The sequence below is a fragment of the Gorilla gorilla genome, chromosome 4 (genome assembly GCF_029281585.2).
Source record: "Gorilla gorilla gorilla isolate KB3781 chromosome 4, NHGRI_mGorGor1-v2.1_pri, whole genome shotgun sequence".
Taxonomy (NCBI): Eukaryota; Metazoa; Chordata; class Mammalia; order Primates; family Hominidae; genus Gorilla; species Gorilla gorilla.
In genome coordinates, this window is record NC_073228.2 from 153937279 (window position 1) to 153951432 (window position 14154).

Here is a 14154-nt window from a genome sequence, read left to right on the forward strand (position 1 = left end):
AACTCAGGACCCTAATTCACTCTGCCAAAAGGAAAAACTCAAGCTGAAAACTGAGTCATGCAAGAAGCTCCCTTGCCTTTTATTCCTAAGCAGATAGCGACAGATAGAAGGTAAAATATCCCACAGGCAGCTCATCTATGTTCACTTTCCCTATGTAAAGAGCCAATTTACTGAACCGAGATAATTGACTGTTCCCCTACCTGCTGCTTTTCTTTTGCAACATGTGGATTACCACAACCTCCCCTTTTCCCCTCCAGCCCACTTTCCCCTTTAAATATTAAAGCCCTCGAATTCATCCAGAATGGCACAGACCACAGAATGCTTTTGTGACTCCATGTTTTTTTCTCGCCAGCATGTCCTTAACCTTGGCAAAATAAACTTCTAAATTGATTGAAGCCAGGCACAGTGGCTCATGCCTGTAATCCCAGCACTTTGGGAGGCCAAGGCAGGGGGATCCCTTGAGTTCAGGAGTTCGAGACCAGCATGGCCAGCATGATAAAACCCTGTCTCTACCAAAAATAAAAAAATTAGCTGGGTGTGGTGGCAGGCACCAGTAATCACAGCTACTCAGAAGTGGCAGAATTGCTTGAACCCTGGAGGCGGAGGTTGCAGTGAGCCGAGATAATGCCATTGCACTCCAGCCTGGGCGACAGAGCAAGACTCGGTCTCAAAAAGAAAGAAAAAAGAAAGAAAGAAAGAAAGGAGATGGAGTCTTGCTCTGTCGCCTAGGCTGGAGCGCAGTGGCATGATCTCAGCTCACTGCAACCTCTGCCTCCTGGGTTCAAGTGATTCTCCCACCTCAGCCTCCTGAGTAGCTGGAACCACAGGCACCCGCCACCACACCCAGCTAATTTTTGTATTTTTTAGTAGAGAGGGGGCTTCACCATATTGGCAAGGCTGGTCTGAAACTCCTGATCTTGTGATCCACCCGCCTCGGCCTCCCAGAGTGCTGGGATTACAGGTGTGAGCCACCATGCCTGGCCACAAGACTCCATCTCAATAAAAAAAAATAAAATTAAATTGAGACCTGGCTCAGATACTTTTCGGTTTTCGCCCCACAGGCAGGTTCTGGGTGTAAGGATAGGACAAGGCAGTGAAATCAAACCTGTGGGACTCTCTGAGATGAAGGGGGTGGCGGGTACACTGTGTGTGCATTTGTCAGACCTCATTGAACTTAAGAACCTGTGCTTTCTACTGCATGTAAGTTACATTGCAAAATAAGAAGTCCAGGCCGGGTGCCGTGACTCACACCAGTAATCCCAACACTTTGGGAGGCCAAGGCAGGTGGATCACCTGAGGTCAGGAGTTCAAGACCAGCTTGGCCAACATGGTGAAATCCCATCTCTACTAAAAATACAAAAATTAGCCAGTCATGATGGTGTGTGCCTGTAATCCCAGCTTGGGAGGCTGAGACAGGAGAAACACTTGAACCCGGGAGGTGGAGGTTGCAGTGAGCCGAGATTGTGCCACTGTACTCCAGCCTGGTGACAGAGAGAGACTCTGTCTCAGAAAACAAAACAAAACAAAACAAAACAAAAACCCAAATACTCAAGCTCAGTGTGATTGCCTGGGCCAGAGAAGGATGGTCAGTGGGCCATCTCCTCCTCATCAGGGACCAGAAGCGCCACGGCCCTAGGGTCCTTCTGTGAAGAAGCCAGTATGAGGCTGTCCTTTCTCCCCTTCAATCCCCATCCTCCCCCAAGGTCCCTTTGAATAAGCAGGCAATAGAATAGAAATGTGTTTGTTGGGCCAACAAGCCAAGCACAGCAGCCCCTCACCTCTAGTCATGTTCCCTCCCAGATGGAAATTCTGCAGAACTGCTGCAGCCTGGGGACCTCCTGAGACTTGGCAGCCTGTGTCTGGGAGGGCTCTGGTCCAGGAGACCCTCGCTGGTCTCTTCCCAATCCCTCCTCTAGCCCTATACCTATTTCACCCCGAATTCCCCTCTCCTGAGCCCTGGGCCAGAGAGGCCAACCTCTTGTCTCTCCCCTCTGACCCCTTACACAAGCCACCCAAGGAAGAACCACCACCCCTATCAGGCCCTTCCAAATCAGATCTTGCATAGAATCATCGAATCACAGGCTGGCAGAGCTGCCAGAGCCATCAGGAGCTCTCCAGGTCCTCCCAACTCAGTGTAGGTCTGGACCAGCAGTGCCGGCATCTCACATCTCCCAGGAGTGTGTTGGATATACAGAATCTCAGGTCGCACCTGAGACTGACTGAGTCTGAATCTGCATTGTAACAAAATCCTCAGGTAACTTGTATGCACAGGAAAGTATGAAAAGCACTGCTCTGGTCTAGTCTATCACTGTCCCCCTGCCCCCAACACCTGCAATTGAATAGAAGTGGACACTGAAGCCTCAAGAGTATCAGAGGCTTGCTCAGGACACACAGTGAGTCGCTGGCAGAGCTGGGACAGATCCACAGCACCAGGTGGACCAATTCCACCACACCCATCTCTTTTCACCCCACTACCTCTCCAAAGCAGATACCCACAAGCCCGCAGTCCAGTGCTGGGGAGACTAAAACAGCCTGAGGACACCCAGTGAGGGGCAAGGACTGAATCCTTTCACAGGGGTCTTCTCCGTCACACCCCAGCAAAGTCCCCCACCCCCTGTTCTGCTCTTACCATGCCAAGCTGTGGCCACCAGCAGGAGCAGCAGAACTCCTGGGCCCATGGCCTCGGTGGGGAAGCGGCAGGCAGGTGCAGGGCTGCAAGGTGCCCAGGGCACAGAGCTCTCAGCTACTAGCTCCGCAGGGATCGGGACACTGGACACACGTTCCTCTCCTCTGCACCGGCTGTTTGTCTTGTTTTCCTCTTCCTCCTCCTTGGGCTGATCCTCTTCTTCCCCTTTTAGCTAGGCAAGGCAACCACAGAGTTTGGAAATCTTGGGTCTTTAAGAAGAAAACAAAGCCTTGAACCCAAGAGGGAGGGGTCGCAGTCTGGGGCAGGGCCAGCCTGAGCTTGGGGGGAGCTAGCTAAGTTTGGGGCCCTTCTAAAGCCATCTTCGAGGGGTCTTGGGAGAAGAGACATGTCCAAGAGCAGCCAGACAGTTAGTCAGTAGCACAAATGAGGGTCTTCAGAGTGATCAGGTGGCTCTGGCAGATCCCAAAGAGAAGTTAGGTTGCATGATATTGTGACATATATATTTTTTCTTTACCCCGATGTCCTGGCTTACAACTCCTAAAATCCTTGGAATCTCCAAAGTAATACATATCTTTTAAAAATTTATTATTATTATTTTAGAGATGGAATTTCACTCTGTTGCCCAGGCTGGAGCTCTGTGGCTCGATCATAGCTCACTGCAGCCTCAAACTCCTTGCTCAAGCCTTCGAGCTGTGAGATCTGACGTTATCTCTAGGTAAATATAGTGTTCAAATTGAATCGGAGGGCACCAAATTCGTGTCTGCTGCAGAATCTGAACAATTGGTTGATTGCTTGGTGTATGGGGAAATATGCCCCATCCTCTACATCTGGGGTCAGAAGTATTTTGTGTTGTGAGACTATAGGAGAAACAGAGTTTGTTTTCTTCCTGTATACAGGTTGGTCTGGGAGAGCCTGATAATATTGGCAATAAGCTTCCTTTTACAGGACATTTACTAGCCAAACCTTTTACATTCACTGTCTCCTTTAGTACTGCAAAACTTTATGTAGGTAAGTACTATTGTCATTCTCATTTCACAGATGGGAAAACTAAAGCTCAGAGAGATCAAATGCCTTAAGCTTGTCCATAGTCAAACAGCTACCAAATGGTGGAGATAGGATTTGGATTCCAGCAGTCTGGTTATAAAACTATCTTTTGTGTGTTACTTACATTGTTTATTTATTTTTACAAAGAATCTAATTGTTCTGCATAACTCTTAAAATATATAGCATTCCTTTGCTCCCTCTTTTCCTGGAGGCAATTGCTTTTACCTCTTTTAGTTGATTCGCTTAGTATTTTACTTCTTATCTCTAAAGAACATGGTCATTTCTTCTTTTTTTCTTTTTTTTTTTTTTTTTTTTTTTTGAGACAGGGTTTTGTTCTGTCACCCAGGCTGGAGTGCAGTAGTGTGATCTTGGCTCACTGCAACCTCCACCTCCTGGACTCAAGCCATCCTCCTACCTCATCCTCCTGAGTAGTTGGGACTACAGGGGCATGTGCCACCATTCCTAGCAAATTTCTGTATTTTTGGTAGACATGGGGTTTCACCATGTTGTCCAGGCTGGTCTCAAACCCCTGAGCTCAAGTGATTCGCATACCTTGGCTTCCCAAAGTACTGGGATTATAGGTATGAGCCACCATACCCAGCCTAAAGTTCCTTCTTGAAATTGAAAAATCCTGATATAACATTGATCCAGGAAAATGATCATTCCCATGTACTCAGGTGTGTGTGTGGTGTGCATGCGTGTTTGTATGTATATTTATGAGTGTATATATGTACTTTCTTTTTCAGAAAAGTGTTTTGAACCTTTAGCAATCATGAATGTCAATCAAAGCTGACTCAAGAAGAAAAAGAAAATCCAAATAAACCTATAACAAGAAAAGAAATTTAATCAGTAATCAAAAACCTCCCAACAAAGCAAAGCCCAGGACCAGATGGCTTCACTGGTGAATTCTCCCAGACATTTAAAGAAGAATTAATACCAATCCTTTTCAACTCATTCTATGAAGCCAGCATTTTTCTGGTACCAAAGCTAGACCAAGACATTGCCAGAAAAGATAACTACACACCAATATAAATGCATGAATATAGAAAGCAAAAATTTTCAAAAATGTACTAGCAAACCAAATCTTTTTTTTTTTCTTTCTTTCTTTTTTGAGACAGGGTCTCACTCTGTCACTCAGGCTGGAGTGCAGTGGAGCAATCTCGGCTCACTGCAACCTCTGCCTCCCGCGTTCAAGTAATTCTCGTGCCTCAAACTCCCGAGTAGCTGGGATTACAGGCATGCGCCACCATGCCCAGCTAATTTTTGTATTTTTAGTAGAGACGGGGTTTCACCATGTTGGCCAGGCTGGTCTTGAACTCCTGACCTCAAGCAGTCTGCCCATCTTGGCCTCCCAAAGTGTTGGGATTACAGGCGTGAGCCACTGCACCCAGCCACCAGCAAACCAAATCTAACAGCATATTAAAATGATTATATACCATGATGAAGTGGGATTTGTCCAAGAAATACAACGGTGGTTTAACACATGAAAATCAGAGTAAAACATCACATTAATAGAACGAAAAAAATCCTCATATGATCATGTCACTTGATGTAACTGTAAAACCCAACATGCTTTCATTAAAAACAAAACAAAACCCACCCAACAAACTAGCAATAAAAGGGAACAGCCTCAATGTGATTAAGGGCACATGTGAAAAAGCACAACTAATTCAATGGTAAAAGACTGAGAGCTGGTCCCTTTAGATCAGGAACAAGACAAAGATGCCTGTTCTCGCCACTTCTGTTCAACATAGTACTGGAAGTCCTAGCCAGAGCAATCAGGAAGAAAAAGAAACAGAAGGCATCCAAATTAAAAAAGAAGAAGTAAAACTATCTCTGTTCACAGATGACATGATCCTATATATAGATAAATCCTAAAAGATCTACAAAAAGCAACTATTAGAGTTAATATACAAATTCAGCAAACCTGCAGGATACAAGATCAACATACGTAACTCTATAGTACTGGCAATACTCCAATAAGGAAATTAAGAAAACAATTTAATTTGCAATAGTATCAAAAATAAAATATTTTGGAATAAACTTAACAAAGGAGATGCATGACTTTACAATGAAAACTACAAAACACTGTTGAAAGAAATTCAGAAGACCTTAATAAATGAAAAACCACCTTGTTTTCATAAGTTGGAGGATTTAATAAGACAGCGGTACTCTCAAAGTGAGACTGATTTATAGGTTCAATATAATCCCTATCAAAATCCCAACAGCCTTTTTCTGCAGAAATGGAAAAGCTGATTCTCAAATTCATATGGAATCTCAAGGGACATTGAATATGCAAAACAATCTTGGAGGAGTCACACTTTTCAATTTCAAAACTTACTATAAAACTACAGAAATCAAAATAGTGTGGCATCAGCATAAGAATAACTATATGGATCAATAGAATAAAATTGAGAGTCAGGAAGTAAACTCTCACATTCATGGACAACTGATATTCAACAAGGGTGGCAAGACCATCCAATGGAGAATGACCAGTTTTTTCAACATAGGTGCTAAAAGAACTAGATAGTCACATGCAGAAGAATGAAATTGAATCCTTATTTTACATCACATATAAAAATTAACTCAAAATGAATTAAAGACCTAAATATAAAAGCTAAACTTATTAAAACCTTAAAAGAAACCATAAAGGTAATATTCATGACCTTGGAATTGGAAATGATTTCTCAGATATGTTTCTAAAAGCACAAGCAACCAAAGAAAAATTGGACATAATAAAAATTAAACATTTTTGTGCATCAAAGGACACTGTCAAGAGAATAAAAAGATAACACACAGAATGAATATTTATATCCAGAATAAATAAATATATCCAGAATATATACAGAATGAAAGTTGTAGTGTTTCCTCATCAAAAATCACTCTTGGTGCATAGTTCTATGAGTTTTGACAAGTATATATAACAATGTAACCACCACTGTAGTCAAGATATAGAACAGCTCCATCACTCTAGAAAATGTTTCTCATGCTGCTCCTTTATAGTAAAACCCTCCCCAAACCCCTTACACCAAACAACCACGGATCTGTTCTCCATCCCTACAGTTTTGCCTTTTCCACAATGTCTTTGTGCTTTACAGGATAATGTCATATAAATGGAATCATAGTGTGTAGCTAAAGAATGTATGTAGATAAGTGGGAGCCAAACAAAGGGTCCACATGGATATAAAGATGGAGAGAATAGACTCCAAAAGTGGAAGGATAGAAGGAAAGGGGAAAGGGCAAAAAGGAAGTGAAAAATTACCTATTGGGTATAGTGTTCGGTATTTGGGTACTGGGTACACTGGAAGCCAAATTCACCATTATGCAATGTACCCATGTAATAAACATGCACATGTACTCCCGAGTCTAAAATAATTTTTTTAAAAACCAGGCAAAACTTTGAATAGATATTTCTCCAGAGCACACGAAAAAATACTCAATATCATTAGTCATTAGGGAAGTGCAAATCAGAACCACCTTGAGATACCACTTCATATCTACTAGGATCATCATAATAAAAAAAATCGGATAACAAGTGTTGGTGAGGATGTGGAGAAATTGGAACCTTTGTACAATGTTGGTGAAAATGAAAAATGGTGCAGCTGCTATGGTAATCAGTTTGACAATTCCTCAAGAAGTTAAACATAGAATTGTCATATGATCCAGAAATATCACTTCTAGGTAAAACCAAAAGAATGGAAAACAGGGACCCAAATAAATACATGCACGCAAATATTCAACGCAGCACAATTTACAGTAGCCAAAAGGTGGAAACAGTTGACAGCTAAACAAAATGTGGTGTGTCCATACAATTGAATATTATTCAGCTATAAAGGGAATGAAATACTGGTACCTGCTACACTGTGGATGAACCTTGAAAACACTGTGTTAAGTCAATGAAGCCAGTAGCAAAATGTCATACGACTCCATCTATATGAAACATCCAGAACAGGTAAACCTGTAGAGGCAGATGGTTGACGAGTGGTTACCAGGGGATGTGGCAAGGGTGAATGGGGAGTGATTGCTTATGAGGAGGTGGTTTTGTTTCGGGGTGATGAAATGCCTTGGAACTAGATAAAGGTGATGGCTGCCCAGCATTGTATTTGTCCTAAATGCCGTTGTACACCTTAAAATGGTTAATGTTTAATTTTATGTTATGTGAATTTTATCTCAAAAAAAGAGAAGGGATAAAGATTATCTTAGACAAACAAAAACTAAGAGAATTCATTGCCAGCAGACCCACACTACAAAAAAAAAAAAAAAAAAAAAAATCCTAAGGGAAGTTCTTTAGGTAAAAGGAGTATGATACCAGCTAGAAAGTTGGATATACATTAAAAAATAAAAAGTGCTGGAAATGGAATAAAGGTAAGCATAAAAAATATGATTGCTTTTTAAATGCTTGAAAAGATAACTATTTAAAACAGACATTGAAAAATTTTTTTCCTGTCAAGGACCAAATAGTAAGTATTTTAGGTTTTGTGGCCATACGGTCTTTGGGGCAACTGCTTAATTCTTCCATTGCAGTGCAAAAGCAGCCATAGCCAATACATAAACTACTGAGCTTGCTATGTTCCAATCATACCTTATTTACAAAAACAGGAGGCAGGCTACATTTGGTCCACAGGCTATAGTTTGCCAATCTCTGATTTAAAGCAAAAGTAGTAGCAATGCATTGTATATTTATAGCAGATTAAAAGTGAAACATATTGTTGTCATACATTTCACTTTTACATATGCATTTACAGCAATCTCCACAGGGGATACATTCCAGTAACCCTGGTGTATGCCTGAAACAGCAGATAGTACTAAACCCTGTATATGCCATGTTTTTTTTCCCTATATCTACTGTATTAGTCTGTTCTCATACTGCTAATAAAGACATACCCGAGACTGGGTAATTTCTAAAGGAAAGGAGGTTTAATTGACTCACAGTTCAGCATGGCTGAGGAGGCCTCAGAATCATAGTAGAAGGCAAAGGAGGAGCAGATTCACATCCAACATGATGGCAGGCAAAAGAGTATGTGTGGGGGAACTCCCATTTATAAAACCATCAGATCTCGTGAGACTTAATCACTCCCACGAGAACAGTATGGGGAAAACTGCCCCCATGATTCAATTATCTCCACCTGGCCCCACCCTTGACATGTGGGAATTATTACAATTCAAGGTGAGAACTGGGTGGGGACACAGCCAAACCATATCACCTACATACCTATGATAAAGTTTATCAGTTAGGCAAAGTAAGAGATCAACAATAATAACTAATAATACAATTAGACAATTATAACACTACATTGTGATAAAAGCCACGTGAATGTAGTCTCTCTCTCTCTCTCAAAGTACCTTCATATTTTTGGACATGGATTGATCACAAGTAACTGAAATTGCCAATAAGGGGGAACTACTGCACTACGAAAAACGGGAAGAAAGGGTGTGCAGTCTTCTCTTGTCAGGTCCTCATGTTATATTTATTTTTCTTGTTTGTTTTTTGAGATGGAGTCTCACTCTGTCACCCAGGCTGGAGGGCAGTGGCGTGATCTTGGCTCACTGCAACTTCCACCTCCCAGGTTCAAGCGATTCTCACGCATCAGCCTCCCAAGTAGCTGGGATTACAGACACCTGCCACCGTGTCTGGCTAATTTTTGCATTTTTAGTAGAGACAGGGTTTCACCATGTTGGCTAAGCTGGTCTCGAATTCCTGACTTCAGGTCATCTGCCTGCTTCGGCCTCCCAAAGTGCTGGTATTACAGGTGTGAGCCACAGCACCGGCCCTCATGCTATATTTAAAGTCACATTTTCTCATTTAAAGGTAGACTTTGATTAATTTACGATGTAAGTTGTAAAACCCAGGACACTCCCTAAAAATTTTTCTCTCTTTTTAATCACTTAAAAATTTTTGAAGAGGTATAAATTATAAGCCAATAGTGGAAATGAAATGGAGACATAATACATACTCAATCCAAAGGAAGACAAAGATGGAAAGAAAGAAGACCAGATAGAATGAATAGAAAACATCTAACAAGATGGTAGAAGAGAGGATTTTGAATGTTCTCACCATAAGAAATGATAAATGTTTAAGGCAATAGACATGCTAATTACCCTGATGTCATCATTACACAATATACACATGTATCAAAACATCATATTGTACTCCATAAACATGTACAATTATTGAGGCCGGGCGCAGTGGCTCACGCCTGTAATCCCAGCACTTTGGGAGGCCAAGGTGGGCAGGTCACCTGAGGTCAGGAGTTCGAGACTAGCCTGACCAACATGGCAAAACCCCGTCTCTACTAAAAGTATAAAATTAGCTGGGTGTGGTGGCAGGTGCCTGTAATCCCAGCTACTTGGGAGGCTGAGGCAGGAGAATTGCTTAAACCTGGGAGGCAGAGGTTGCAGTGACCCAAGATCAAGCCATTGCACTTTAGCCTGGGCAACAAGAGTGAAATTCCGTCTCAAAAAAAAAAAAAAAGTACAATTATTATGTGTCAATCAAAAATAAAATAAAACTTGAAGAAAGCTGGAGTAGCTGTATTAATATCAGACAAAATAGACTTCAGAACAAGAAATATTTCCAGGCATAATGAGGGACATTACGTAGTGAAGACAGAATCAATTTTACAAGAAGACATAACAATCCTGGGTGTATATGCACTTTAGAACAGAGCTTCAGTTTTTTTTTCCGGCTGGAACCATGGAGGGTGTAGAAGAGAAGAAGAAGGAGGTTCCTGCTGTGCCAGAAACCCTTAAGAAAAAGCAAAGGAATTTCGCAGAGCTGAAGATCAAGCGCCTGAGAAAGAAGTTTGCCCAAAAGATGCTTCGAAAGGCAAGGAGGAAGCTTATCTATGAAAAAGCAAAGCACTATCACAAGGAATATAGGCAGATGTACAGAACTGAAATTCGAATGGCGAGGATGGCAAGAAAAGCTGGCAACTTCTATGTACCTGCAGAACCCAAATTGGCGTTTGTCATCAGAATCAGAGGTATCAATGGAGTGAGCCCAAAGGTTCGAAAGGTGTTGCAGCTTCTTCGCCTTCGTCAAATCTTCAATGGCACCTTTGTGAAGCTCAACAAGGCTTCGATTAACATGCCGAGGATTGTAGAGCCATATATTGCATGGGGGTACCCCAATCTGAAGGCAGTAAATGAACTAATCTACGAGCGTGGTTATGGCAAAATCAATAAGAAGCGAATTGCTTTGACAGATAACGCTTTGATTGCTCGATCTCTTGGTAAATACGGCATCATCTGCATGGAGGATTTGATTCATGAGATCTATACTGTTGGAAAACGCTTCAAAGAGGCAAATAACTTCCTGTGGCCCTTCAAATTGTCTTCTCCACGAGGTGGAATGAAGAAAAAGACCACCCATTTTGTAGAAGGTGGAGATGCTGGCAACAGGGAGGACCAGATCAGCAGGCTTATTAGAAGAATGAACTAAGGTGTCTACCATGATTATTTTTCTAAGCTGGTTGGTTAATAAACAGTACCTGCTCTCAAATTGAAAAAAAAAAAAAAAAAAAAAGAACAGAGCTTCAAACTACATGAAACAAAACTGACAGACCCGAAAGGAGAGATATAAAAATCTCTTGTAACACCCCTCTCCCAGTTGTAGGTGGTACAAGTAGAGAGAAAATCAGCAAGGTTATAGAAAACCTGAATAAAATCGTAAATGATTGAGCTAATTGATTTTTATCCACCTAACAATTGCAGAATACACATTCATCTCAAGGGCATATAGAACATTCACCAAGATATACCATATTCTATCACTTAAGATACATCTTTAAAAGTTTAAATAAGTTATGCAAAGTATTTCTTGCATCACAACAGAATCAAACTTGAAATTATTAACAAAAAGGTATCTGGGAAGTTGAAAATATTTGGAAATTAAACACACTTATAAACAACCCATGAGTCAAAGAAAAAATCACATGAAAAATTAGAAAATATTTTGAATTGGATAAGAAAACAATGGTCCAAGGCTACCACCTTAAGAAACTAGAAAAAGAAGAACAAATTAAATCCAAATTGACCGTAGGAAGGAAATAAAGACACAAGCAGAAATCAATAAAATCCAGAACAAAAGAGTTAGGGAAAATTAATAAAACCAAAAGCTTTTTCACTGGAAAAAAAAGTAATAACATTTACCAAGAAAAAAAAAAACAAGAAAAACACAAATTGCAAATATCAAGAATGGAAAGTGGACATCAATACCAACCCTACCAACACTAAAAGAATAATAAGGGAATACTATGAGCTACTCTATGCCAACAAATTCACTAAGTTGCATAAAATGGACAAATTATTTGAAAGGTACAAACTGCTAAAATTCTCTTAAGAAGAAATACATAACATGAACAGTCCTGTATCTATTTTTAAAAACTAAACTTGTAGTTAAAAACCTTCTAACCAAAAACAAACAAAAAAACTCTTCAGGTTCAAGTGGTTTTACTGGCAAATTCTACCAAACAATTAAGAAATAAATAATACTGACCTGGCCCAGTGGCTCACGCCTATAATCCCAGCACTTTGGGAGACCGAGGCGGGCGGATCATGTGAGGTCAGAAGTTCGAGACCAGCCTGGCCAACATGGTGAAACCCCATCTCTACTAAAAATACAAAAATTAGCCAAGCATGGTGGCAGGCACCTGTAATCCCAGCTACTTGGGAGACTGAGGTAGGAGAATTGCTTGAACCCGGGAGGCAGAGGTTGCTGTGAGCTGAGATTGTGCCATTGCACTCCAGCCTGGGCAACAAGACTGAAACTCCATCTCAAAAGAAAGAAAGAAAGAAAGAATACCAATTCTACAAAAACTGTTTAAGAATATAGCATAGGAGAGATCACTTTTTAATTCATTGTATGATACCAGCAGTATCCCAATATCATGACCACACAAAGATATTGCAAGAAGATAAAATTATGGACCAATATCCCTTATGAAAATAGATGCAAAAATTCTGAAGAAAATCTTAGCAAATCAAATTTAAGTATATATAAAAAGGATAATGCATCATGTCCAAGTGGTATTTATTATAAGAGTTAAAGGTTGAAACGTTCAACACTCAAAAATCAAGCAATATAATTTACCATATCAAGATTTAAAAAATCACATAGCCTTCTTAATAGCTGCAGAATAATGCTTTGACAAAATTCAATGTTCATTTCTAAAGGAAATTTCTTCAATATGGTAAAGGGCATCTGTAAAAACCCTACCACTAACATTAAACTTAGTGGTGAAAGATTGTATATTTTCCCTCTAAGATGAGAAACAAGGCAAGGATGTCTGTTCAACATTATACTGAACTATTCAACAGTGTACTGGAGATCCTAGACACTGTAGTAAGGCAAGAAAAAGAAATAGACCAGGTGTGGTGACTCACAACGTAAGCTCCGCACTTTGGGGGGCCAAGGTAGGAGGATCATCTGAGTCCAGGAGTTTGAGACCAGCCTGGGCAACATAGGCAGACCCTGTCTCTACAAAAAAATTAAAAAATAACCTAGCATGGTGATGCACAACTATAGTCCTAGCTACTTGAAAAGCTGATCACTTGAGCTCAGGATGTCTAGCCTACAATGAGCAGGGACTATGCCACTGCACTCTAGCCTGGGTGACAAAGTGACACTCAGTCTCAAAAAAAGAAAGGGAAAGAAGGAAGGAAGGAAGGAAGGAAGGAAGGAAGGAAGGAAGGAAGGAAGGAGAAGGAGAAGGGAAGGGAAAGGGAAAGGGGAAGGGGAAGGGGAAGGGAGGAAGGGAGGTAGGGAAAGAGGAAGAGAGAGAAAGAGAAGGAAAGAAGGAAAAGAAAGGAAAGAAGAAGGAAGAAAGAAAAAGAAAGAAAGAAAAGAAGAAGAAAGAAAAAAGAAAGAAAGTGAAAGAAAAACAGTTCAAAAGAAGAAATATAATGGTCTCTGTTTGGAGATGAAATGATTGTCTTCATAGAAAATGCCAAAGAATCTACAAAAAAGTTACTAGAACTGTAAGTAAACTTAGCAAGATCACAGAATACAAGGTCAATATCAAAAATCAGATTAAAAGTGAAATTTATTTTTTACAAATACTATTTACAATAGCACTGAAAAAAAACATGAAACACTTAGGTATAAACCTTACTAAATATGTGCAAGATCTGCCTACTGTGTATAAAACACTGAGGAAAGAAAATGAATGAGACCTAAATAAATGGTTAGATATACAATGTTTGTGGGTTTGAAGACTCAATATTTTTGAGCATGCTGATTCTTCTCCAGGTTAACCTACAGATTCAACAAAGTGCCAATCAAAATCTCTGCAGGAATTTTTGTGTAAATTGACAAGCTGATTCTAAATTTATATGGAAGCATAAAGGAATTAGATTAGCCAAAATAATTTAGGAAAAGAACAAAGTTGAAGCCCTCATACTACCTGGTTGACAGACTCTATAAAGCTATAATATAGTACTGGTGAAAGGATAGACATGTACAT

The 14154-nt window shown here is 40.5% G+C and overlaps 2 protein-coding genes across 3 annotated transcripts in view; one reads left to right on the forward strand and one right to left on the reverse strand.

Annotated features, from left to right (window-relative positions):
• The window catches only part of CSF1R (colony stimulating factor 1 receptor), a 38354-nt gene extending 30705 nt beyond the window's left edge, over positions 1-7649 (reverse strand). The window contains exons 1-2 of one of the 2 annotated variants that reach the window (XM_055386196.2): positions 7545-7649; positions 2630-2858 (exon numbers count right to left, since the gene is read on the reverse strand). In XM_055386196.2, coding sequence (XP_055242171.1) covers positions 2630-2678 — 49 coding nt within the window. In that variant the 5' untranslated portion in view covers positions 2679-2858; positions 7545-7649. Of the gene's footprint in view, positions 1-2629; positions 2881-7544 lie in introns of those variants that run through there. The other variant, XM_019027186.4, reaches the window with a different exon arrangement.
• A 2721-nt stretch (positions 7650-10370) lies between these two features.
• On the forward strand, positions 10371-11219 carry LOC101152267 (large ribosomal subunit protein uL30-like). The gene has a single exon (XM_055386197.2). The coding sequence runs from the start codon at positions 10386-10388 to the stop codon at positions 11130-11132; it is 747 nt and encodes a 248-aa protein (XP_055242172.2). The 5' UTR covers positions 10371-10385; the 3' UTR covers positions 11133-11219.
• The last annotated feature ends 2935 nt before the right edge of the window (positions 11220-14154 follow it).

Coding starts and splice junctions, on each gene's coding strand:
- LOC101152267 (XM_055386197.2), top strand. CDS start 10,386: ATGGAGGGTGTAGAAGAGAAGAAGAAGGAGGTTCCTGCTGTGCCAGAA.